General features: G+C 39.4%; 1 protein-coding gene across 1 annotated transcript in view; it reads left to right on the top strand.

The window, feature by feature from the left end:
- ABHD12 (abhydrolase domain containing 12, lysophospholipase) overlaps nucleotides 1-24,066 on the top strand; it is an 83,102-nt gene that overhangs the window by 38,631 nt on the left and 20,405 nt on the right. The window contains exon 2 of the mRNA XM_004441927.3: nucleotides 20,380-20,504. Coding sequence (XP_004441984.1) covers nucleotides 20,380-20,504 — 125 coding nt within the window. The remainder of the gene's footprint in view (nucleotides 1-20,379; nucleotides 20,505-24,066) is intronic.

Genomic DNA, 24,066 nt, shown 5'->3' with positions numbered 1-24,066 from the left:
CTTGCTCAAAGCTTTGTGAACCTTTTCCTTTTTGTTTCAGGTAGGAGGGCTCCTTTCAACGTTTCTTGTAGGGCAAGTCTAGTGGCAGTGAACTCCCTCAGCTTTTGTTTGTCTAGGAAAGCTTTTATTTCTGTGTCATATATGAAGGATAATTTCACTGGATAGAGTATTGCTGGTTCGTAGTTTTGTCTTTCAGTGTTTTGAATATATCATTCCACTCTCTCCTAGCCTGTAAGCTTTCTGCTGAGAAATCTGCTGAAAGCCTGATGGGGTTCCTTTGTAGGTTATTTTTTCTCTCCTGCTGTCCTTAATATTTTTTGTTTATCATTGACTTTTGCCAGTTTTAATAGTATATGCCTTGGAGAAGGTCTTTTTGGATTGATGTAATTAGGAGTATGGCTTCATGTACTTGTATGTCCAGTACTTCCCCAGGTTTTGGAAGGTCTCAGCTATTATTTCTTTGAACAAGCTCTTTGCTCCTTTCTCTCTTCTCCCTCTGGGATACCTATAATCCTTATGTTACTTTTCCTAATTGAGTCGGATATTTCTTGAAGAATTTCTTCATTTTTAAAAAATCTTAGTTCTCTCTCTTCCTCCAACTGAATCATTTCTAAGTTTCTGTCTTCAAGTTCACTACTTCTCTCTTTCATAAGGTCTACTCTGTTTTTAATGCTTTCTACATTGTTTTTCATCTCATTAATTGTGTTCTTCATCTCCAAAACTTGTTTTTTTTTTTTAAGTTTCAGTCTCTGATGAAGTACTCCTTTTGTTCATTAATTTTATTCCTAAACTCGTTAAACTGTCTTTCTGAGTTTTCTTGTAACTTGTTGAGTTTCTTTATGACAGCTATTTTGAATTCTGTCAGTTCGATTGTAATCTTCTGTGACTTCAAGTTTTGTTTCTGGAGAGTTGTCATTTTACTTCTGTTATGCCGTGTTACTATAGTTCTTCATCGTTTTGGTGAATTGGTCCTCTGCCAGCGCATTTGTGGTAGTAACCACTTTTTCTTATTTGGGTACGGCTTTGGTTACTTTGGTTCTGAGCTGCTTCTGGCTGCCTTGGAGAGCCTGCACTTGCCACCCTCCACTGCCTCTGCCAGAGGCATCATCAGTGCCCTCCCTGTGCTCCTTGTGCCTCTAGGGTTGCTGGTGTCTTGCTGCTTACACTGTCACTGCGGTCTCAGGTGACACCACCAGGGTCACCAGGCTGCGAGCGTTTCTGCTGCTTCTGGGTTCCCCTAGGTCTCGTGTTCCTCCACTGGCTCTCTGTGGGCTCAGGTGCTGCTGTCCCGTGCACCACATGTACTGCTGCTCATGGGTTGTGTGGGGGTGCTGGCTGCACTGCTGCCAGGGATGCTGTGTTCATCAGTGTCACTGTCACTGCCAGGGACTGGGGACCCAGCAACTTGTGTACAGCCCCTGATGCTGGTGGAGCTGGTGTCAGGGGTGCTGCCACTTGGGACTGGGTCACCGGTTCTTCTGTGGTTCCTGATGCTTCTGGTCGCAGGTTCCACCTGCCACCACTGGGGGGATGGGCAGGGGCTGTTTTTTCTGCTCCTGCCCTGTCCTCTCACAGTCGTGTGGGCCAGGTTGCCCACCGCTGCCAAGGACAACAGATTCTTATTGAATTTATGCAAATGATTACATTGCCATGAAAATAAGAACACTCAGTCATAGTTTCTGAATTCTGGAGGGATCAGGTAGAGAGAAAAAGATAAATATTTCATTTCTGTTTACAAAGTATAATCTGCGAAACTGTTACAAGTTATAGATAACTTAAGAGAAAAGAGAAAGGGATACCTTACGCCCAGAAAATGGAACATTCAGGCATCAGCAATATTCCAAAGACCACTAAAAAAAATCATTCTTCATCATTTTTTTCAGTCCCATGTAATTAATTCTTGTTCTTTTGGCAGTTTTCATGAAACTGGCAGCTTCTCCACTAGAGATTTGGATCCTTTCTCAGTCCAGATGTATGGTCTCAAAGTTATTTAAGCAATGCCATCAGAAGCCTATACCCTAGAGTGTCTGTCATGTTCCTTTCCATGGGTCTCTGAGAATCCCTTTTTGTTGACAGCGAAGCACTCTGACCTGTAACTGATTCCAAACACTTTCAGAGAAGAATCAGTATAAAAAAAAAAACTATCTGTAAATGACAAAAGACTTAAAATGGCTATGGTTAAAGATCTGATGAGAGTTCATTACAAAAATAACAAATTGACAAGGAAATTTGATTTTTTTTCTATGACATACAGCATTTTAAATCTTAACCAGAATTATAACTGACTACATCATATGAAGACATATCATAGATAGTGAGGGCACTGACAAATTTCTAGGAGCTTGATACAATTTATGAAATATTTATATTAATAATATTTGCTCATATAAATATAATCTAGGGAAGATTAAGCACTTCTTATTTGACAGTGCTTCCTTGCAATCCAACATATCAAATAAACCTAATTATTTTTAATATCTCTCTTTTTACAAGGTAAAGAACAAACTGTGATCTTTCCAGGGGCCCTCTAGGAAATCCCAAAGTCAGTTTTAAATCAAGATTTTATTTAGGATTCGATTTTGGGAAGGGAAAATATCTCAAGTTGTCAAATATGTCAAAAGGTTTGAACACTTAGCTAAATAGATCATAGGTCACTATGAAACAACACTTAGCTACTTATTTAACCAAAGTGACAATAAAAGAATTAAAAACTTGCTACGAAAGGTAACATGATTGTAACAAAGCAGCCTTAGGTCTTTTAAAAGTGAGCATACTTGGTTTTCTTAAATAGGCAAAGACATGATAAAGGTTAACATAAAGCATAGGAAAGTATTTTGATGAGGCATAAAATCTTTGTTTTCTAGGCAGATTACCTAAAATGTAAAGAAAACCCTTTTACAATCCTTTACTAAGAGCAGACCTATAGCCCAAGAAGATTTTGTCATTTTAACAGTGAGACAACCAACCTCTAGTTTTGCATTCAGGTATTATTAATACTTATGCTCATTTTTTGTTTAAACCTTCTAGATAATTCCATCCAATTGTAGCCAGCTTTGACCATGTAACATACAATTCCTTTTCTGCAAACCTGGGTTTTGTCCTACTCTTTCCTTTTTTCTCATTCTGGAACAACCAATTATTTTACTTTAGGACAAAATTTACTCTCTTTTTCCCTTAATAAAAACACATTCTACATTCCTTGCATACTTTTCATGCAAAGTTGTTTCATTTTACCCTTATTATTTCTAGTAGTTTCATTTATATATATTGGTTATAATCTTTAACTCTTAGTAACCTTTATCTTACAGAGAAAACTAGGTTGTAGACAACTGTGAATTGTGTGTCATATATCAATAGTTTGCAGCAAGATTAGCAAATTTCACAATTTCTATAGGTTTATGCTTCCTCAGTAAAATTTTTCAGTGTGGCAAAAAGAACATATTTATTAACAGACTCCAATATCTTTATCCTTTCTGTACTGTATAAAAATGAAAAGCCAAAAGTATATAAACTTACACTGAAATGTTCATTATTAAGCATAAGTTTTTTATCCTATTTAGAAATGATTTAGATATTTAATGAATATCTATTACTTTACTAGCATAACTTTAAAGTTGGAAGTTGCCAAAAAGATTTTTGAAACTATGTTTAGGCAGATAAATTATAAAACATAATTATTGTTGAAAATCCATTCTTAAAACTTTTATTTCACTTACATCAACCTAATACACTTGTTCTTAACAATTATGCTTGGATTGGTCATGAAAATTGCATAAGACATTAAAGCAAAGCTAGCCATCTTCAAGTTACTTCCCCATTTACTATTTTTACCACACATGCATGTTAGGCAAGTAACAAAAAAATCACAAAAGCAAAAAACCTTAGAGTTAAAGACATGGTTTTTGTTGTTGTTTTATTGCTGCACTTGATATACATGAAACAATGGATTTCAAACAGTTCATTTTACTGCAGATTTACTTGTTCTTTTGTTCTTAGATTGAATTTATTATTTTTATAATATTAATCTAGTATATATATTAGATTGTTTTTCTCCTTACATTTATTAGTCAAATGATGTGTGTTCATATTATACTTAATGCTGATAACTCAGAAGACACCTGTTTTTATTAAACTAACAATACCAAACTGGTCTTATTTACACATGAACTTGAAAAATATTTGGGTTAGTTCCTGTACTTATGAGAGTTTTAGGAATATTTAATTTAAGCACTTATTTCTCGCTAAGCCAATTAAAACAGCTCCTTTAGGGGATTTTCTAAATTAATTTGGTAATACCATCCGGAAGTAGGAAAAGATCACAAATACATATGTACATACATACATACATACATAAACATATAGACAGATGGGAATAGAGATCTTTTTGCTGTCACTCTAAAATTTTAGCTGTGAGTCAGGCATAAACACAGTAATACAAAACTCACTAACTTACATAAGAATTGATTCTCATCTCTGCTCTACTTTATTTTTTTTATCTGAACTGTGTTTTGGGGAGATGGAACAAGTTAGGGTTACTTGCTCAATATGAGGGTTAATGCTTTTTACAATATTTGTGGAAGAGACTTTTAAGATTTTTATTTCCCCTGATATGTAATCTTATGGAAGTTGTAGACTAAATTTCAGGTGAAGAACTTCTTAGAAATACCAAGCAGCAGTCTGGGTGTTTCCAAAGCCCAACTGAATGGGTGAAACATCCGTCTTGTTTCCCATTAGTCGTTTTTCCTTTTCAGCCTCAAGTAGTCGCTTTTGAGAGTCCCTGGGTCCCTTAACAGCCCCTGATGGAGGCAGGGGCCTAAAATTACAGTGGCTTTAGGGAGATGAGGGGCTGGAGTGGGAAGGGAAAGGCCTGGCAGGGTGGACAGAGGCATGGAGGAGGTAGAAGGAGCCAGGCAGAAAAGGTCAGTTCCATGCACAATCCTGAGAAGGAATCCTTTGAGAGGAGACAGCTTGGGATTTATAAACAAAAAGTAGAGAAAGGGGATCAGTGGATGGAAAATTACTAAGCGCAGATATTAAGGGTAGGGAGATTCCTGCTAAATTGGCCTAACAGGATTCTTGCTAAAGGCAGACCAAAGTCAAGGCATAGTGGAGAAGAAGGCTCAGATCTTGGTAAAAGCTAAGAAACTGAGTCAATGTCTAAGGACTGAATAAAAATTATTTTGCACATCAGGTGGTGTCAAATTCTTGGCTGTCAACAAAAATGAAAAAGGGCTTAATTGAGCTACCAGCTCATTAAAAATAAGTGTTTTTCACTATGTGATTTTTGGCATATAACCCCAAAGAAGTAGTGATACTACTAAATATCCATTCCCATTTACTGATGGGAACAAGTTGGCGGCACTTAATTTTTAAAAACCTAAAACAGAAATAGAATTAATGCTAACCCCTGCCTTTATTCTATCAATAAGTAATATATATCTAGAAACATGATGCATTTGGAAAAGTAGTGGAATCCATTTCATTTAGAGATGCATTTTTCAATAAAACTTTACTCTTTATGCTTAATAGTTATGTACCAAAAATATAACCTATTGGTCATTTTGATTAATATATATAGTAATAATTATAATGATAACTCAATCTAGAAGAAAACAATTTTAATGTAGAGCGTTATTGCACAGATATATAAATTTTTTTAAATTTCTACTTATATATGTATTTTTGTAAAAGAGGGATATGACAGAAATATCACAAATAGTTGGAAGCATAAAATATACTACATTAAGATAATATTCTATTTTGGAAGTAAAATGGGAATACAAGTTCAAAGAGAAAAAGGATCCACAAAAGGTTTTGGACCTAATAAATAGCTTATTGTTATATTTTCAAGATGGATGGTGGTAGGTATTAAGTCACTGTGGTATTTTGATTCTGTTGCATACATTTAAGAGAGTTGCATATTTAAAATCATCAGTATTTACTGCATACCAAAACTTATATCCTCTTTAACTATTTAAACTTATAACAAATTTTAGATGTGAACTTAAAATTGTACAGAGATACAGTTTTAAAAGTCTTGTGGGGGTCAGATGGCAAAAGAAATTGAAGAATACTGTTCCAGATATTATCTACAAACATGTTTAAGGAAAAATAATGTCAAGTCCTGAAGTTATCACATGCCTGTGAGTTACCTCAGGAGTGGAAGCATGCCTGACTCAGACGCCTGGGCCATGTACTACCCTTCTGCAGGGGGCACGCTCAGCAGCTCCAGGACTCTTGCTGTGGTGTGCAATGTGGGAACCAATAACCCACCAGAAATGGTATAAAGATTACTTCAAAGTGAAAACATCTGCCTTTAGGTAGAGCCTGTCCTCTCCCCATTATCTGAGAGGAAACCAGTTCCTATACTTCCATTTTCCTGCTTGGTCCCTGGTGGCATCTGAGTTTGCATCCATTGTATAAGATTCCTCTTTTCATTTCCCAGGAGCAGCTTTTGGCTCCTTGCTTTTTCTCTAACCCTTCCCTCCTCTGCCCTGCCCCATGTTGAGATCATTCAGGACAGCGTTTTTCAGCCCGTTTCAGCCCATTAGTGCATACTAAAATCAATTCAGTGAAGTTCCATCAAAGAGGATTTTTGACAGTGTCATCACATATGGATTTCGACTTCCCCAGTGTCAGTGCTAGCAACCAGCATTTTATATATATAAGTTGCATCTCTTATATTAAGGGTCATTAATAATTTTATGAGAATATGTGCCTTATACCCAATGAATCAAAGAAGAAATCACAAGAGAAATTAGAAACTACCTTGAGATGAGTGAAAATGAAGACACAACAAACCAAAACTTAGGGGATATAGCTAAAGCAGTACTTAGAGGGAAATTTATAGCTGTAAATACCTGTATTTTAGAAAGATCTCGACCAATAAGCTAACTCTCTACCTTAAGACACTGGAAAAAGAAGGACAAATGAAATCTAAAACAAGCAGAAAGAAGGAAATAATAAGAGTAGAGCAGAAATTAATGAAATAAAGAATAGAAAAACAATACAGAAAATCAACAAAACCAAAAGTTGGTTTTTTGAAAAGATAACAGTTGACAAACCTTGAGGTAGACTAACCAAGAAAAAAGAGAAAGAAGATGCAAATAACTAAAATCAGAAAAGAAAGTTGGGACATTACTGTTAACCTTACAGAAATAAAAAGGATCATGAGGGAATACTATAAACAGTTGTATGCCACTAAACTAGATAACTTAGATAAAATGGACTGATTCTTAGAAACACACACAAACTACTGAAACTGATTTAAGTTTCTGTTTAAGAAAGAGAAACTCTGAATAGACCTGTAACAAGCAAGGAGATTGAATTCGTAATTAAAAAAAAAAAAAAATTACCCACAAGGAAAAACCCAGGCCCAGATGGCTTCACTGGTAAATTCTGCCAAACGTTTAAAGAATTAATACCAATTCTTCACAAACTCTCCAAAAAATAGAAGAGGAGGAAATACTTCCCAACCTATTTCATAAGGTTAATATTACCCTGATACCAAAACCAGACAAAGACATCACAAGAAAACAAAGCTGCAGACAATATCTCTTATGAACATTGGTGGAAAAGTCTTCAACAAAAGAGTAGCAAAACAAATCCAGCAATATATCAAAAGTATACACCAAGAAGACGTGAGATTTATCCAGAAGTGCAAAATTGGTTTAACATCCCAAAATCAATCAATGAGATATACCATATTAATAGAATAAAGGACAAAAATCACATAATCATGTCAATAGATGCAGAAAAACATTGGACAAAATCCAACACCCTTTCATGATAAAAATACTCAACAAACTAGGAATAGAAGGGAACTTCGTTAGCCTGATAAAGGACATCTACAAAAGCCCACAACTAACGTCATACATAATAATGAAGACTAAGTGCTTTCCTCCTGATATCAGGAATAAGACAAGGATGTCTGCTCTCACCACCTCTATTGAACATTGTATTGGAGAAGTTAGGCAAGAAATAAAAGGTATCCAGATTGGATAGGAAGAAGTAAAACTCTTTCTCTTTGCATATGACATAATCTTTATTTAGAAAATCCTAAGGAATCTACTAAAAAACTATTAAAACTCGTAAACAAGTTCAGCAAGGTTGCAGGATAACAAGATCAATATACAAAATCAATAGTATTTCTATACATTTGTAATGAATAATCCAAAAATTAAATTAAGAACATAATTCCAGGGCCGGCCCCGTGGCTTAGCGGTTGAGTGCGCAGGCTCCGCTGCTGGCGGCCCGGCTTGGGATCCCGGGCGCCCACCGACGCACCGCTTCTCGGGCCATGCTGAGGCCGCGTCCCACATACAGCAACTAGAAGGATGTGTGACTATGACATAGAACTATCTACTGGGGCTTTGGGGGAAGAAAGGAGGAGGATTGGCAATAGATGTTAGCTCAGGGCTGATCTTCCTCACAAAAAAAAAAAAAAAAGAACATAATTCCACATATGATAGCATCAAAAAGAGAAAAGACATCTTCAAATATTAAATCTTCCCACAGAAGAACATACCATTTCGTCATTATACCAAATCTTCATATTCCTGACCAAAGTTCCATAGATTTCTAATTTCTTGTTAAGATGATGCTTGGGAAATTAAAAAAAAATTTTTTCTATTGTTATATGGATCTTTCCCCAGTGCATATTTTAATTTGTAAATCCTGATATGTAGGAAAGCTGTTGGAATTTATTTGGTAACTGTTACTTTCTCAAGCATTAATTTTTTAGTTTTTCAGTTGAGTCTCTTGAGTTTTTTTATATAGACAACTATCAACTAGTTTTTCTCTTGCAGTTCTTATAGTTATACTTTGTATTGTCTCTTGCCTTATTATTTTAAATTACATTTCCAGAATAGTGTTAAATTATGCTGATGGTAGTGAACGTCCTATCTCTGTCTAGTGTTTTACCCTTAAGTGCCTCTTGGTTTGGGTCACTGGTTTGAGACAGGTATAAATGTTATCATCTTAAGGGAATGTTCTCTATTCCTATTTCATTAAGAGTTTATTATTGGGACATCACATTGACCTTTATTAACCTTTTCAGCACCTCTCTTTTATTCTCTGACTACTCCCGTGGCTGATCCTTATGCTCCTGGAGTAAAATCTATGTGGCGTATTATGGTAATCTTTTATTATGTTCCCTGTATTTGATTTTTCTTTAATTGGGATAAAATATACATAACATAAAATTTACCATTTTAACCACTTTTAAGTGTACAATTCAGTGGCATTACATACATTCACATTGTGCAAAGTCACCACTATCCATTTCTAGAACTTTTCCATCATCACAAGTAGAAGCACAATGTACCCATTAAACATTAACTCCTCCTTCCCACCACACTCCTCCAGCCCTGGGAAACAATATTTTCCTTTCTCTATGAATTTTGCGTATTCTAGGTACCTCATGTAAGTGGAATCATAGAGCCTTTGTCTGGCTTATTTCATTCAGCATAATATTTTAAGCTTCATCTGTGTTGTAGCATGTATCAGAATTTCATTCCCTTTTACGGCTGAATAATATTCCATTGCACTATGTGTATATCACATTTTGTTCATCCATTCGTCTGTTGATGGACACTTGGGTTATTTCTACCTTTTGACTATTGTGAACAATGCAGCTGTGAACACTGGTCTGCAGGTATCTTGTTTGAGTCCCTGCTTTCAATTCTTTTGAGTAGTATTTACCTAGGAGTAGAATTGCTGGATCATGTGGTAATTTTATGTTTAACTTTTTGAGGACCTGCCAAACTTTTCCATAGCAGCTGTGCTATTTTACACTTCCTGCCAGATTTGCTATCAGAATTTTTGTCTCTCTATTGATATTTGAAATGCATTGATAGTTTTCTTTGTGGTGCTATACTGACTCTATTTGTCCATTATACTAAAACCAGCTTTGATTTTGAACCCTCTCTCTCGGTTTCCATGTTCTACCACAGATGGTATATGATAGTTATCTGTTTCTTAAAAGTTAGAGGGAAATGCCTGTCAGTCTTGCTGGGCTTTGTGTGTGTCATAGGGACATAATTCTTTGATAGCTTCATCCAGTACCTCTTTTGGGTATAGGTTTTATTCATTTTTTTCCTAACAATTTGAGTGAATTTTCACCATTTGTATTTTCTTACAAAACAGTCTGTATCATTGAATTATTTTATCAGCTTAGCAAGGTACATAGTAATGTCTATTTAAAAAAATCTTCTCATCTGCGGTTATCTCCCCTTTCTGATCCCTAATTTTGTATATTTTTAGCTCAAAACTTAGAAATGTGTTTCTTGCTTTTTCTTGAAGAAGCAGCTCTTGGATTTGTTAGTCAATTTTGTGTTTATGTCTGAACATAGAGGTCTGATAGCAGGTTGGATACTTCCTGAGGACCTGGTGAGGAAGATTGGCCCTGAGCTAACATCTGTGCCAATCTTCCTCTATTTTATATGTGGGAAGCCACCACAGCATAGTTTGATGAGTGGTATGGTCCACGCCGGGGATCCCAACCCGTGAACCTGGGCCACCAAAGCGGAGCACACCCAACTTAACCACTATGCCACCAGGCCAGCCCCTCATTGTTGAGTTTTTTTTTTTTTTTTTTAAAGATTTTATTTATTTTATTTTTTCCCCCCAAAGCCCCAGTGGATAGTTGTGTGTCGTAGCTGCACATCCTTCTAGTTGCTGTATGTGGGACTCGGCCTCAGGATGAACGGAGAAGTGGTGCCTCGATGCGCACCCGGGATCCGAACCCGGGCCGCCAGCATCGCAGCGCGCGCACTTAACCGCCAAGCCACAGGGCCGGCCCTCATTGTTGAGTTTTAAGAGTTCTTTGTGTATTTCAGATAATAGTCCTTTATCAGATGTGTCTTTGCAAATATTTTCTCCCAGTCTGTGGCCTGTCTTCTCATTCTCTTGACACTGTCTTTTGCAGAGCAGAAGTTTTTAATTTTAATGAAATCTAGCTTGTCGATTATTTCTTTTAAGGATTGTACCTTTGGTGTTACATCTAAAAAGTCATCATCATACTCAAGATCACCTAGACTGTCTCCTGTTATATTCTAGGAATTTTATAGTTTCACATTTTACATTTAGCTCTATGATCCGTTTTAATTTTTGTGAAGGGTGTAGGTCTATGTCTAGATTCTTTTTTTTGCATGTGGATGTCCAGTTGTTCCAGCACCATTTGTCACTCGGACTGTCTTTTTTCCGTTGTATTGCCTTTGCTGCTTTGTCAGAGGTCAGCTGATTATATTTATGTGTATTATATTTATATATATTATGTCTGTTTCTGGGCTCTCTATTCTGTTCCATGGATCTGATTGTTGTTCTTTCACCAATACCACACTGGAACCGGCTGAATATCAGCCTGCAGCTTCCGCATCTCCACTCCAGGCTCTGGGCTTCCTTATCCAGACCCATGAGCCTTTCCCAGATACCTTCTTTACCCCTCCCGTCCCTCTCAGATAACAGATCTCAGCTCCTCTTAGCCTCCATCACGGATCTTTACCAACCAGTGCAACCAAAGATTGCTTTGGGATCTACTCTAGGAGGCAGCAGGAAGTTGTAAATTGTACAGATTGTCCTTTCCTCGAATAATTTGTTAAAAAGTCCCCTATCAAAAAATATCTAAAAACCTATCATCACTTGCGAAAAAATCCCAGATTGCATGTTGGGTGCTCTGGGCCTCTTGCCTCGGATTTGGATTTAGAAAGGGAGGCCAGGATGAAGGGGGTGGGGGTGGGGGTGGGATGCGCTCAGTAGGCTGGAGGAATGTGGAGGCAGAGGTCAGCTTGGCCTGCCCCTGCACAGCGGTCGGGCTTCTGGTCCTGAGGTGTGGCCTTGGGCAAGTTACTCAACTCCTTGGGACTTGGTGTCCTCATCTGTGAAAATGGGACTGATATTTACTTGGACAGATTGAGATAACATATGAAGTCTAGCAAATTGATCAGATTGATTAATGATTACTTATATTTTGTTTACTTTGTATTTTTTAGATTTAGTGACTGATTTCTTTCCAATGTTTGTTTTTGTTTGTTTTTTTGCCTTTTTATTTTGAAATAATTATAGATTCATAGGAGGTTGCACAGAAATGTACAGGGAAATCCAGCGCTCCCATCCCCCTACCTCTCTCAGTGATAACATCTGACACAACCGTAGCACAAAATCAACCCCAGAAAATTGACATTGATGCAATCCACAGAGCTTATTCAGATTTCAACAGTTTAAGATGCACTCGTGTATGCATGCCCGTCTGTAATGCTCTGCAATTTCATTACATGTGTAGCTTCGTGGAATCGCTACCAACCACATCAAGGTACTCACCAGTACCACCACCACCAAGCTCCCTCGTGCCGTCCCATTATAGCCACCCCCACCCTCTCCCTTCCATCCCTAAGCCCGTGCAACCACTAAACTGGTCTCTCTCTCTTTTTGTCATTTCAAGAATATTATATAAATAGACTCATACAATATGTTAGTTTTTGAGATTGATTGACTTTTTCCACTCAACATAATTCCCAGGTTCATCCAGGTTGTTGCATGATCAATAGTTCATTTCTTTTTATTGAGGAGCAGTATTTCATGGTTTATATGGACCACGGTTTATCCATTCACCTATTGAAAGACATCTGGGTTAGGGCTGTTATGAGTACAGCTGCTGTAGACAGTCATGTACAAATTCCTGCATGAAAATGAGCCTTCATTTCTCTGGAATAAATGCCCAAGAGTGCAATTGCTGGGCTGTACTGTAAGTTCATTCATTATGTTTATTTTTACAGCTTTGTTTCATGACAGGTGATTCTGGTTATCTGTTTTTGGTGCTGATAATATGAGTAACCTTTAGAGAAAAGCACACTGAATCATTGTACAGGCTATGCCAAAAATTGCTCCTTTGCACATGGACGTGTGAAGTGTGGAGAAAGGTGGACCTCTGTGATTATACCAGGCCGCACGCAGGCAGTAAATGGAGGTGACACTGTCCCTCAGCTGTGTGGGAAATGTTCAGTGTTATCAGTGATCAGGAACAGTGATCCTTGCTTCTAGCAATGAGTAACTACATCAATAGGAGCACTACCAGTAATAAGTGAAGATTGCAATCAAGAGAATTTGAGACTGTTAACAAAATTGTCACAAGAAGTAGGTAAAAGTTACTTAAGAAATGAACAAAATTAAAATTTTTCCCTAGACGTTGTTTTCTTGCTCCTTCTTGATAATTTCTTTTAACTTTGTAAGAAACAGATAATTTCCATCCTATATAAACTATTTCAAAATATAAAGAAGATGAAAAGCCACTGTCTATGGAGGAAGCATCACCTTGAAATAACACAGAAAAGAAAATACTAATTTTACGTATGAATAGGAATACTCTTGAGGTGAACTAATATATCAAAGCGAAAGTCTGCAGTGATCTGGCCATCTTGTCGGCTTCTTTCCTTCAGTTGTTTTGAGATTCACCCACGTGGTTGCGTGTATCAGGAGTTGACTCCTTTTTGTTGCTGTGCAGTATTCCATTCTGAGGACAAACTGTGGTTGGTTTACCCAGTCAGCCATTGGTGGACATTGGCGTTGTCTCTGTTTGGCTGTCATGAATAAGGCTTCCATTAACATTTTTGAACAAGGCTTTGTGTGGACATCTGTTTTCCTTTCTCTCAGGGCATAAAATTGCAAGCTGTCTGAACACTTCACAGTAGGGCAAAGGTTTACGTGGGCGCCGGAGGGTGAATGAGCAATCTGTGGGAGGGACACAGGAGCGGCCAAGGTGGCCAGAGCAGAGGACCCATGCACAAGCTTCGTTTTGGACATTTGGTGGTCACGCATCTGATTGCAGGCTATTTCCTTTTTTTATTATTATTTTTTTTTATTTTTTATTGATGTTTTAATGGTTTCTAACATTGTGAAATTTTGGGTTGTACATTTTTGTTTGTCCATCACCACATATATGACTCCCTTCACCCCTTGTGCCCACCGCCCACCCCCACTGCCCTGGTAACCACAGTCCAGTTTTCTCTGTCCATGTGTTGGTTTATATTCCACATATGAGTGAGATCATACAGTGTTTGTCTTTCTCTTTCTGGCTTATTTCACTTAACATAATACGCTCCAGGCCCATCCATGCTGTTGCAAATGGGACAATTTTGTCTTTTTTTATGGCTGAGTAGTATTCCATTGTGTATATATACCACATTTTCTTAATCCAATCGTCAGTCGAGGGACACTTAGGTTGCTTCCACTTCTTGGCTATGGTGAATAATGCTGCAATGAACATAGGGGTGCATAAGCCTCTTTGGATTGTTGATTTCAGGTGCGTTGGATAGATTGCCAGTAGTGGGATGGCTGGATCATAGGGCATCTCTATTTTTAATTCTTTGAGGAATCTCCATACTGTTTTCCATAGAGGCTGCACCAGTTTGCATTCCCACCAGCTGTGTATGAGGGTTCCTGTTTCTCCACATCCTCTCCAACATTTGTTGTTTTTTGTCTTGGTGATTATAGCCATTCTAACAGGCGTGAGGTGGTATCTTAGTGTTGTTTTGATTTGCATTTCCCTGATGATTAGTGATGTTGAGCATCTTTTCATGTGCCTATTGGCCATCTGTATATCTTCCTTGGAGAAGTGTCTCTTCATTTCCTCTGCCCATTTTTTGATCGGGTTGTTTGTTTTTTTGTTGTTCAATTGTGTGAGTTCTTTATATATTATGGAGATCAACCCCTTGTCAGATGTATGTTTTGCAAATATTCTCTCCCGGCTGGTTGGTTGTCTGTTCATCTTGATTCTGGTTTCATTTGTCTTATAAAAGCTCTTTAATCTGATAAAGTCCCACTTGTTTATTTTTTCTTTAGTTTCCCTAGTCTGGGTAGGCATGTCATCCGAAAAGATTCCTTTAAAACCAATGTCAGATAGTGTGTTGCCTATATTTTCTTCTATGAGTTTTATAGTTTCAGGTCTCACCTTCAGGTCTTTGATCCATTTTGAGTTAATTTTTGTGAATGGCGATAGCACATGGTCCACTTTCATTCTTTTGCATGTGGCTGTCCAGTTTTCCCAGCACCATTTATTGAAGAGACTTTCCTTTCTCCATTGCATGTTCTTAGCACCTTTGTCGAAAATTAGCTGTCCGTATATGTGTGGTTTTATTTCTGGGCTTTCAATTCTGTTCCATTGATCTGTGTGTCTGTTTTTGTACCAGTACCATGCTGTTTTGATTACTATTGCTTTGTAGTATGTTTTGAAGTCAGGGATTGTGATGCCTCCTGCTTTGTTCTTTTTCTTTAGGATTTCTTTAGCTATTCGGGTCTTTTGTTGCCCCATATAAATTTTAGTATTCTTTTTCTATTTCTGTGAAGAATGTCATTGGGATTCTGATTGGGATTGCATTGAATCTGTAGATTGCTTTAGGTAATATAGACATTTTAACTATGTTTATTCTTCCAATCCACGTGCATGGGATATCTTTCCATTTCTTTATGTCATCATGGATTTCCCTCAATAATGTCTTGTAGTTCTCATTGTATAGGTCCTTCACCTCCTTGGTAAGATTTATTCCTAGGTATTTTATTCTTTTTGATGCAATTGTAAATGGTATTATCTTTTGAGCTCTCTTTCTGTTAGTTCATTATTAGCATATAGAAATGCAACTGATTTTTGTAGATTGATTTTGTACCCTGCAACTTTGCTGTAGTTGTTGATTGTTTCTAATAGTTTTCCAACAGATTCTTTAGGGTTTTCTATATATACAATCATGTCATCTGCAAATAGTGAGAGTTTCACTTCTTCGTTACCTATTTGGATTCCTTTTATTCCTTTTTCTTGCCTAATTGCTCTGGCCAAAACCTCCAGTACTATGTTGAACAGGAGTGGTGAGAGTGGGCAGCCCTGCCTCGTTCCTGTTCTCAGAGGAATGGCTTTCAGTCTTTCCCGTTGAGTATGATGTTGGCTGTGGGTTTGTCATATATGGCCTTTATTATGTTGAGGTACTTTCCTTCTATTCCCATTTTATTGAGAGTTTTTATCATAAATGGATGTTGTATCTTGTCAAATGCCTTCTCTGCGTCTATTGAGATGATCATGTGGTTTTTATTCTTTGTTTTGTTGATGTGATGTATCACGTTGATTGATTTGCGGATGTTGAACCATTCCTGCGTCCCTGGTATAAATCCCACTTGATCATGGTGTATGATCTTTTTAATGTATTGTTGTATTCGGTTTGCCAATATTTTGTTGAGGATTTTTGCATCAATGTTCATCAGCGATATTGGCCTGTAATTTTCTTTCTTTGTATTGTCTTTGTCTGGTTTTGGTATCAGGGTGATGTTGGCCTCATAGAATGATTTAGGAAGTGTTCCATCTTCTTCTATTTTTTGGAATAGTTTGAGAAGGATGGGTATTAAATCTTCTTTGAATGTTTGGTAAAATTCACTGGAGAAGCCATCTAGTCCTGGACGTTTATTTTTTGGGAGGTTTTTGATTACTATTTCAATCTCTTTACTTGTTATTGGTCTATTCAGATTCTCCATTTCTTCTTGGTTCAATTTTGGGTGGTTGTATAAGTCTAAGAATTTATGCATTTCTTCTAGATTGTCCAATTTGTTGGCATATAATTTCTCATAGTATTCTCTTATAATCCTCTGTATTTCCATGGTATCCGTTGTAATTTCTCCTCTTTCATTTCTAATTTTATTTACTTGAGCCTTTTCTCTTTTTTTCTTAGTAAGCCTGGCTAAGGGTTTGTCGATTTTGTTTATCTTCTCGAAGAACCAACTCTTTGTTTCATTAGTCCTTTCTACTGTTTTTTTGGTCTCAGTTTCATTTATTTCTGCTCTGATTTTTATTATTTCTCTCCTTCTGCTGGCTTTGGGCTTTGTTTGTTCTTCTTTTTCTAGTTCTGTTAGGTGTAATTTAAGGTTGCCTGTTAGGGCTTTTTCTTGTTTGTTAAGGTGGGCTTGTATCGCTGTGAGTTTCCCTCTCAGGACCGCTTTTGCTGCATCCCATATGGTTTGATATGGCATGTTATCATTTTCGTTTGTTTCCAGATAGTTTTTGATTTCTCCTTTAATTTCATCAATGATCCATTGGTTGTTCAGTAGCATGTTGTTTAATCTCCACATTTTTGTCACTTTCCCAGTTTTTTTTTCATGGTTCATTTCCAGTTTCATAGCCTTATGGTCTGAAAAGATGCTTGTTATGATTTCAATCTTCTTAAATTTATTGAGGCTTGCTTTGTTTCCCAACATATGGTCTATCCTAGAGAATGTTCCATGCGCACTTGAGAAGAATGTGTAGTCAGCTGTTTTTGGGTGGAGTGCTCTGTATATGTCTACTAGGTCCATCTCGTCCAGTTTTTCATTTAAGTCTACTATTTCTTTATTGACTTTTTGTCTGGATGATCTATCCATTGCTGTAAGTGGGGTGTTAAGATCCCCTACTATTATTGTGTTGTTGTTGATTTCTCCTTTTAGGTTTGTTAATAGTTGCTTTATGTACATTGGTGCTCCTATGTTGGGTGCATATATATTTATAAGTGATATGTCTTCTTGATGTAGTGTCCCTTTTATCATTATATATTTCCCTTCTTTGTCTTTCTTAACCTGTTTTATCTTGAAGTCTACTTTGTCTGATATGAGTATGGCAACACCTGCTTTCTTTTGTTTGCCATTAGCTTGGAGTATTGTCTTCCATCCTTTCACTCTGAGCCTGTGCTTGTCTTTAGTGCTAAGATGTGTTTCCTGAAGGCAGCATATTGTTGGGTCTTGCTTTTTAATCCATCCTGCCACTCTGTATCTTTTGATTGGAGAGTTCAATCCATTTACATTTAGGGTAATTATTGATATATGAGGGCTTAATGTTGCTGTTTTGTCACTTATTTTCCAGTTCTTTTGCATTTCCTTTGTTTCTTGTCCCATTTGTTTTGGACTGCCAATTCAGTTTGGTTGTTCTGTCTTATGATTCTTCTAGTTTTCTCTTTGTTTATCATGTGTGGTTTTGCTTTGATTATTTGTTTAGTGGTTACCTTGAGGTTTGGGCAAAAAATCTTGTGTATGAGATAGTCCATTATCTGATGGCCTCCTATTTCCTTATACTAAGTCAATTCAGTCACTTTCCTCTTCCCCTTCTAAGTTGTTCTTGTTATACCTTATTCTATCTTGTGTTGTGGCTGTGTGTTTACAGTGATGAGGTTAAATTTATTGTTGGTGAATTTCTTCCTTTGATCTTTGAGTTTAGTATTTAAGTGGTTGCTAACCTGTTCCGGTAAAGATCTACTATTTCTCTGATTTTGTCTACCTACTTTTCTCCTTCCTCCAAGCTTTGTGTTCCCTTTCTCTTCTTTTTTTCAGGCCTGAGGGCCTTCTTGAGTATTTCTTGTAGTGGGGGTCTCGTGGCCATGAACTCCCTTAGCTTTTGTTTATCTGGGAGAGTTACTAGTTCTCCATCATATTTGAAGGATATTTTTGCTGGATAGAGTATTCTTGGCTGAAAGTTTTTGTCTTTCAGTATTTTGAATATATCATTCCAGTCTCTTCTAGCCTGAAAAGTTTCTGTTGAGAAATCCGCTGAGAGCCTGATGGGAGTTCCTTTGTACGTTATTTTTCGTTTTTGTCTAGCTGCCCTTAATATTGTTTCTTTGTCGTTGACCCTGGCTAGCCTTACCACTAGGTGTCGTGGTGAAGGCCTTTGTCTGTTAATATATATAGGTGTCCTGTTGGCTTCGCTTACTGGTATTTCCTGCTCCTTCCCCAGATTTGGGAAATTCTCAGCTATTATTTCCTTGAATAGGCTCTCTATTCCTCTTTCCCTCTCCTCTCCACTCAGGAATACCTATAATTCTTATGTTACATTTCCTAATAGAGTCAGATATTTCTCGGAGTCTTTCTTCATTTCTTTTTAGTCTTAGTTCTCTCTCCTCTTCCATCTGGAGTATATCTGTATTCCTATCCTCTAAAGTACTAATTCTTTCCTCCATATTGTCAGCTCTGTTCTTTAAAGATTCCAGATTCTCCTTTATCTCCTCCATTGTGTTCTTCATCTCCATCAGCACTGATTGGTTTTTCTTTATGATTTCAATCTCTTTTGTGAAGAAACTCCTAATCTCATTGAATTGTTTGTCTGTGTTGTCTCGTATTTTGTTGAGTGTTTTTATGATAGCTATTTTGAAATCTCTGTCATTTAGTTTATGGATTTCTGTGTCTTCGGGGTTGATTTCTGGGTGCTTGTCATTTTTTTTCTGGTCTGGTGATTTCATATATTTTTGCATTGTGGTTCCTGTGTTGGTTTTGTTTTTCCTCATCCTGGAAGTCTCTGGTTGCAATTTCCACCTGCCGCCAATGTCTGGTGGTAAAGGGCTGTGTAGTCTAAGCCCCCTGCACTCTGCCCTGGTTTTTCTGCTGCGATCTGCAGTTTTGTTTTTTTTTTTCTTTCCCCGCTGTGATCCACGGGTCCAGTCGTTTGATCAGGTCTGCCTCGGATCACTAGGTCTGGTCTGGCCGGTTGAGCTGCAGAGTCCGGTTTGCGGGGAGGGGGGAGCTCTCTCTTTTGCCCTCTGGGTCCCTGACGTGGGAGGCTTCTCGTTTGCCCCTCTTTATCTGCTCTCTGGGGTGCTCAGATGTTGATGGTAGCCCTGTGGCTCCTCTGAGTCCTCTGTGTGGGAGTTTCCCACTGGCTGAGAGAGCCCGAAGAGCCACGGTTTCCCTGCCGAGGGCTGCCCCTCCCCCCTCTCTGGGAGCCACGTGGACTGAGATCGCTGATCTGATGGGGAGGGAGAGGAGTTCTCCTTACCTCTCCCCACTTCCTCCGGGGGCCCAGCACGTTCCGCTCTCAGATGTGCGGCAGTATGGATCCCTCTGCTCTAGGTTTTCTTTGTCTGGGATTCCGTTGTTGGTCTGTGGCTGTTGCTTTTGTTGTATCTTGTCGGGGGAAGAGTTCACGGGAAAGCTCACTCCGCCATGATGCTGACGTCACTCGCAGGCTATTTCCTTTTTTATGTGCTCTCCGTTTTCCCTCAGAATAAAGTCCCGAATCCTTGTTGGCCTCTTCGGACCTCTCACATTATGCCCAGCCTTCCACTTTTTTGATATCTGTGCTGTGTTCTGATCCCAGGGCAAGCATAGGAAATCATCAAGACTGTTTCTTTGCCTTCCAGGAAAAAAATTTTACCCCCCGCCCCCACAGTAGAGGTTCTATCCTACAGTAGAGTTCTAAGCTCAGATTAAAAGACTATCTAAAATAATTATTTTAACAGAAGCAGGTGGGAGGCTACACTTATTACTGGCAATATTGTTGTGAAAAAAGACACATGTGGATCTTGGTTAATGATGTTGATAATGCTGTTAATAAACTAGAGCATAAGTGTACCCAGTGCCTTTGACCTGGTCATTGCTTTTTTCTTGCAGGCGAAAGGGCCCGTGGTTCCGACTGAGGAAGATACTTCTCTGTATTTTGGGGTTGTACGTTGCCATTCCGTTTCTCATCAAACTATGTCCTGGGATACAGGCCAAACTGATTTTCTTGAATTTCGGTAAGTGCTATATGTCCATTTTTCCTTTAATTTTAGTAAGAGTTCATTTTCATAATGGTTTATATATTTCTATATCCTCACCCAAATCAAGAAATAGAACGTTTCTATTACCCAGAAAGTTCCCTTGTGCCGCTTCCCAGTTAAAGGCTGTTTGTAATGAGTGCATTGCTCTCCAGTGCTGGTATGTGTACACAGATGATGACTGCATGGCCGGGGGTTCTTTCTTTAGCTTAGGTGGGGAAAAATGTTGACAACGTGAAGAGTCTTCTGAAGCTGTTGTGTTGGAGATGCTTTGTCACTTGTGCAGTCTAGGATATTAACTGTCCTTAGAAAAGGTGACCACTTAAAAATAATAATAATTAGGCCTTTTTTCTTTAAAAAAGAAAAAAATCAGATTTGTTTTTCCTTAACAAAGCCTGACGTACTTTGGTTTCCATGGAATTATATGCTGGCCCTATAGGTGGTATAGACTCCTTGAGTTAACTTAGACCTTGTGTGTTCCAAGGGTGTTTTTTTCTTCATGCTATATATTTACTTTTGTGCAAGTGGGAGAAGAAAGGTGTAGAAGTATCAAGCTTATGGAATAGAAGGTAAAGGGGTCCCAGGTATGTGGTTGCTGGGAGTAACCTTTTTTTTTTTTGTGAGGAAGGTCAGCTCTGAGCTAACATCCATGCCAATCTCTCCTCCCCCCCCCCTTTTCTCCCCAAAGCCCCAGTAGATAGTTGTATGTCATACTCACACACCCTTCTAGTTGCTGTATGTGGGATGCGGCCTCAACGTGGCCGGACAAGCGGTGTGTTGGTGCGCGCCCGGGATCCGAACCCGGGCCGCCAGTAGCAGAGTGCGCGCACTTAACTGCTAAGCCACGGGGCCGGCCCTGGGAGTAATCCTTTTAAGGAGCATCATTTTACACCTACAGATGAGGCCAGGAGGGAAGAGACTGCATCTGCAGGTGTGAGAGGTTTGAGGCTAGAACACAGCAGGTGTGTCATGAGTGATGGCCTTCAAATTCGATATGGATAGCATTCAAACCAGATGAGGCAGGCTCTGTGTGTGCTCTTTGGCTGTGTTGATTTGCAGAGTGTTTGAACCTTGTGTGTTTGGGACCTAGAGGCTTGGGAGGCTGGGGCTGATGCTGTGGAGGCAGCAAGGAAGCTGGTAGAGAGGAGTGAGGAGGAAGAGCGAAAGGACCTGGGAGAGGACAGAGGGCAGGAGGTGTTGAGATGATCCATGTGTGAGTGTGGCCTGGGGCAAGCGAGGCGAGGGATGGGTGGTGGGGGCAGGCATGTCACAGGGCTCCAAAACCCCTCATCTGTAATAACCCAAGTGCTCCAGGCTCTGCAGACACCTGGGCATACAAGTTTGGATGTTAAGTTTATAGTAGACTTAATCACAGAAACTTGTAAGTCACTGGCTAAAAGGGAATTTCTCCTCTAAAGAGGAACAGTAGGAGGAGGGACAGAAATAGTAAGGTCGATATTTAATACTTCGTAAATCTAAAATAAGTTTTTTATTTGATGTCTTAAAATAACAGTAAAATTCATGTAGTATACTAAGAGGCATTTGATTTTTCTGACAGAAAGGTAGCTGAACTTCTAGGAATTTATTATCTCTAAGTGTTTGCCACTTGTGAGAAGCACAAACTTAAAAGGAACTAACAATACACTAAAATCAAGGTAGTTTTGTTTTTCTGGCTTCAGTGTCCCTTAACTGTCCGTGGTTGGTCCAGCACAGAAGAGAGTTTGGGTGTACATGTAAACACAGAGCTACAGGGCTGCAGATTTCAAGATGGCAGACCTTAGAATGGAGGCTGCACAGCTTTTCCAACTGTGCAGGCCTCTGGTACCTGGGCAGCAGCAGGTATGTGTCGGTGCTGCTCTCAGGGTAGAGTCCCAGCAAGGATTTGAACTGAGTTCATTTTCTTCAGATCAATTATTTGGGCTACTTCAGACACAGCCCACACATTTTGCTCTGTTGGTTTCCTGATGAAATGGCAGGATGTTCCCCAGGAGCATCTTTGAACTTTGGACTCTCCTGGCCCAGCCCCTTGTGTCAGGAAAGAGGATGGCTAGGCTTGGGCAGTGGGGCTGCCCTGAGCCCGCCAGGGAGATGCTGGTCCCTAATGCCTTCCTTCCACATGTCTGCTGCGTGGGAGTTAGGGTCACCTACAGTGGGTTTTTAAACGAGATTTTTAGTCAGCTCTCTTTGCCCCTCCTCTGCAGAAGTGTGGGGGTCTCCAGCGCTGCCCTGCGGGGACTTGGCAGTTTCCCCTCCCACTGTTGGAGGCCTGCGTGTTGGGCTGGCCCCTCCATTCCTACCTTCTCAAGATGTGAAGCCTGTGGATTTCCATTTGGACATTAAAGGAAGTGTAATAATCTTTTGGGCCTCAAAATGTGATTAAAGAATATATTCTTAATCTCACAGCAAATCTGTCTGAAACCAAGTTTATAAATCAGATGAATAAGCTTTAGAAGAAGCATAGCACCTATGATGTAACACATTATTCTACTTTAAATATATTTTCATAAGCAAAAAATACACGATCATTCTAAAAACGAACGAAAGATGAACTGAAAAGCCCTGACTGGCAACGAAGAAGAAGATGAAAATCGCTCTGAAAAAGTTGTTAGCTGGGTCACTGTCCTGGGCTCCCCACGTCTGACCCTGCCACCTCCCCAGTGGGCTCCCAGCAGGCCGTGTGCTCTGTCCCTCCTCCAACCCTGTAGATAAAGCGGGGACCCAGAGGTTAGGCTCCAGCCAGCATCCCAGAGTCATAGGCTAAGGGGATGTGATCACACGGGCGGTCAGAGGGCCCAGTTGCCCACCTGTTACCGACCAGCAGGAATAAGGTTATGTTCTGGCCCAGGCAGATCCTGCAACCCTCCTCAGGCCAGCCTGGGTCTCCTGCACCCCTTGACCCAGTTCCTTTGCTTTGTGGCATTTCTGCTAACTTAGCACCAATTGGTGGTTCCTCTGGCCACCACTCTCTGGGGCTGTCTGACACCCAAGGCTGGTGACCCAGGGGCCTTCTACTAGCTGGAGGGACTGCTGTGGGAGGGGAGGCCCCCAGGGGGTATCAACTGGCCTTGGCACATTCACTGCCTCCTGTTTCGTGGTTGTTTCTAAAACAGAAATAACAGTGAACTAGAAGATAAGCTTTGTGGAGTAAGGCTATCCTAGAGTAGAATCTGGCTTCTCAGTTCCTAGATTTCTCGGGCTTGAAAGCTTTCCAGAATAGCTGCTAATCCTTGTAAAACACTTTTTACGGATAGGGAGTCCTCAGAGCTCTGGGGTAGTGTAAGTAGCTTGGCCGCCTTCTCACCAGATACAAAACCGGCAAGACCTGAAAGCAGAGCCAGCGAAAGCCAAGCGCCCTCAGTGCTTGAGGATGCCCGCATTCTGTTTGGCATGGGGAGTGGGGGTGGGTAATTCCAGCCTCAGGAGCTGGATTGATTATGTGGGTCTGGGTGTGGGCACTGGGTTTGGATACTGAGAGTTTTCTTGAGGAAGTCATTTCCCCTCACAGTTGATGAACTGGCACATCAAGCTGCAGCCTTCAGCT

Source organism: Ceratotherium simum, chromosome 21 (genome assembly GCF_057802395.1).
Source record: "Ceratotherium simum simum isolate JZ-2026a chromosome 21, ASM5780239v1, whole genome shotgun sequence".
In the NCBI taxonomy this organism is placed as follows: domain Eukaryota; kingdom Metazoa; phylum Chordata; class Mammalia; order Perissodactyla; family Rhinocerotidae; genus Ceratotherium; species Ceratotherium simum.
The sequence above is the reverse complement of the archived record's forward strand: the minus strand, read 5'-3'. Positions and strand labels throughout refer to the sequence as shown.